The sequence below is a fragment of the Hyalella azteca genome, unplaced genomic scaffold, assembly GCF_000764305.2.
Source record: "Hyalella azteca isolate HAZT.00-mixed unplaced genomic scaffold, Hazt_2.0.2 contig9153, whole genome shotgun sequence".
NCBI classification, from domain to species: Eukaryota; Metazoa; Arthropoda; class Malacostraca; order Amphipoda; family Hyalellidae; genus Hyalella; species Hyalella azteca.
The window spans coordinates 391,256-394,126 of NW_025939230.1; the positions used below are offsets into that span (position 1 = coordinate 391,256).

At 40.0% G+C, this 2,871-nt stretch overlaps 1 protein-coding gene across 1 annotated transcript; it reads left to right on the plus strand.

The window, feature by feature from the left end:
- Positions 1-1,080: 1,080 nt before the first annotated feature.
- Positions 1,081-2,668, plus strand: LOC108671053 (trypsin-1-like). Its single transcript, XM_018158537.2, has 3 exons — positions 1,081-1,137; positions 1,372-1,592; positions 1,906-2,668. Exons 1-3 carry the CDS (start codon positions 1,095-1,097, stop codon positions 2,422-2,424), a joined length of 783 nt encoding a protein of 260 aa, XP_018014026.1. The 5' UTR covers positions 1,081-1,094; the 3' UTR covers positions 2,425-2,668.
- Positions 2,669-2,871: the final 203 nt, after the last annotated feature.

The window sequence follows — 2,871 nt, forward strand, 5'->3', positions numbered from 1 at the left end:
GAAGATTGCGAGATGTCATACCGAAATACGCCGATGTGCACTACGAAAACTATTATACGACGTCGTAACTATACGCCAGCTTTCGTATTTGCTCTACCTTCCATACTGTGCCCTCTGAATTTGGATTTTTACGCAGTACGTTTTAATTCAATGGGTTTCCGTCGCAATTTGTATATGCTCAAATTAAGAAATTTTTATCTGAGAAATATTCTATGGTTGCTCCCGAACGTGGCAGTGCGAATGCAAATTATTGTTAATTTTCTTACCTCGGTCCCGTTTCGGAGTCTATGTCTAAGGAGTTGAATGGTTTGTTCTCTAAACACCTCTCAAATGTAAATTTCCATGTATTGCTGGTGAATAATTGTAAAATCAGTTCGTTTTTCAAGTATAAAGATACACTCCATGTTCCTTTGCGATCGTCCCCTGTTAATAAATATAGTTGTCGCAGTGCACATCTGCGTATTTCGGTATGACATCTCACAATCTTCATACCAGGCTGGCAGAGCACCAAGGAAGGAGTTTTGAAAAAGGAAACCTGCTTGCGCATCCCCCTCATTCAGCTATGCGTGTTCATGCCGAGCAGTGCAACGCCCCGGGTATCCGACAGTGATTTTAAAATTTTAGCCTCCACAACCGGTGTTTCTAATCTGCCAATTTTAGAGCTCCTGTATATTTTAAACAAAAACATAGTTTGAATGCCGCCTACAGTTAACATCCCCTTGAAATTGTAAATAGATAGGTTTGTCTGCTAACATTGACTTCACTCGTATTTGTTTTCATTTGACGATATATATTTCGAGATCTTCAATGTGAATTTCGTTCGCTAATTGTTTGTACTTTTTTATGCTTTGAACTGACGATGGAGCCGGACTCCGAAAAGTTTTCATTCTTAAGAACTGGTGAATTTTTTGGCTGTTTTCCTTGCTTATAAATTCTTAATAAACTGGCAATTTAAGCAATCAAGTGATCTCAATACTTCTGACCATGTGACTTTGGAGTTTCCTGCAGCACACGTGCTAATTTTTCCCACACAGTCACTATAAAGCGTGACAGAATTTCAAGCATAAAGCTTCAGTCGACAGTACTGGATCATCATGAAGGCTTACATCCTGTGTATTCTGGTGACTTCGGCCCTTGGTGAGTGAAGCAGCTTTGAGAATCAGCTGCCTTAGAATGAAACAATTGAATGAACTAATATGAAAAAGTATGATAATCATTTGTGTAGGCTTTTGACAAGATAAAAGCAAACAATATATTATTTGAACTTGCAAAAATTCATTACTGCGCCATTTTTTTTATTTTATGGTTGGTTCATTTGGAATTGCTCAACTTCACCTATCCAATAACCATACTAAACTGATATTTCCGCAGCCGCTCCATCATCCATCCCTCGCTTCAGGAGAGGCCACCTCAGGATTGTTGGAGGTTCGTCAACCACTCCGGGTGAGATCCCCTTCCAGCTGAGCTTCCAGGACACTTCCTTCGGCAACAACTTCCACTTCTGCGGGGCTTCTGTCTACACACCTGACACTATGATCTGCGCGGGACACTGCGTCCACGGGGACAACTACGATAATCCTGTTAATTTGAGAGTAAGATTTTTATTACAATCGTTTACAGGTAATTTTTGCTATCGTTTGCAGGTCAGGCCAAATCAAACCCCAAACAAAACAAATAAACTAACATGTTGCATTTAATTGCAAGCTATTGCAATTATATAATATTTTCTTGATTCTGATACTAACTATCTTGATGTAGCCAAGAAATTATGTGGTCATTAAAATGTTTACTTTAACGGAGTGAAATTCGTAGTTGGAAAACGTCGAGCTAATGTACTCTAAGTTGGGGTTAGTAAAATTGTATTCTTCTGATTCTGTTATTGACTTCAAAATTTTCGTTTTCCAGATCGTCGCTGGTGACTGGGACTTGTTCAAAGACGAGGGCACTGAACAACCTCGTCGGGTCGTCAAAATCATTTTGCACGAGAGATACAACCAGCATAACGTCAATAACGACATCTCCTTGCTGATGGTTGACTCTCCCTTGGAGTTCAACGATTTTGTGAAGAGCGTTACATTGCCCGAACAATTACAGGAGTTCACTGGTGAGGCTCAGGTGACAGGTTGGGGCACTCTCACGGAAAGTGGCGGTAGCCCTGCCATTCTCCAGAAGGTGACAGTTCCTATTGTCAGTGACGACGACTGCCGCGCCAGTTACGGAGCACAATCAATAATTGATTCCATGATCTGCGCCGGAGAAGCTGGCAAGGATTCCTGTCAGGGTGACTCTGGTGGCCCCATGACCTGCGGTGAATTCTTTTGCGGCATTGTCTCATGGGGAAGAGGATGCGCCGAAGCAGGATATCCTGGTGTTTACACTGAGGTATCCTACTTTGTGGACTGGATCATTGCTAACGCTGCTTAATAGTCCGATAATCCAATTTTCTAAGAAAACATTTTCAATACATGACTAAAAATTAATAGTTATTAGAGTAGATTTTCCTGAAAACTATGTGGCTACAAATATTTATTTTTGATATGAAGTTCTGAAATAAAGTCGCAGAGATGGATAATAGATGCTGATAACCCGTGGAATTCTAACATACTCCGGATTGATCTATTGATTAAAGTGGTTTATAACGATGACTAGTAAAAATTTGCTGCATGCATTGAGTGTATTTTTCACTCTCTGACTAAATCAACTCATTGACATGTTGCAAATGAAGATCCCGAAGATTTAAAAAAGAACATGAATGAGTGAAATTAGTTTCTGCTGTGGCGGATGACAAAAACTTTCTCGTAATTCCTGTTCCAAAAATTTTCATCATTAGGTTGCTAGAATTGAGAGACAAAACTTAGATGCAACGGTTAA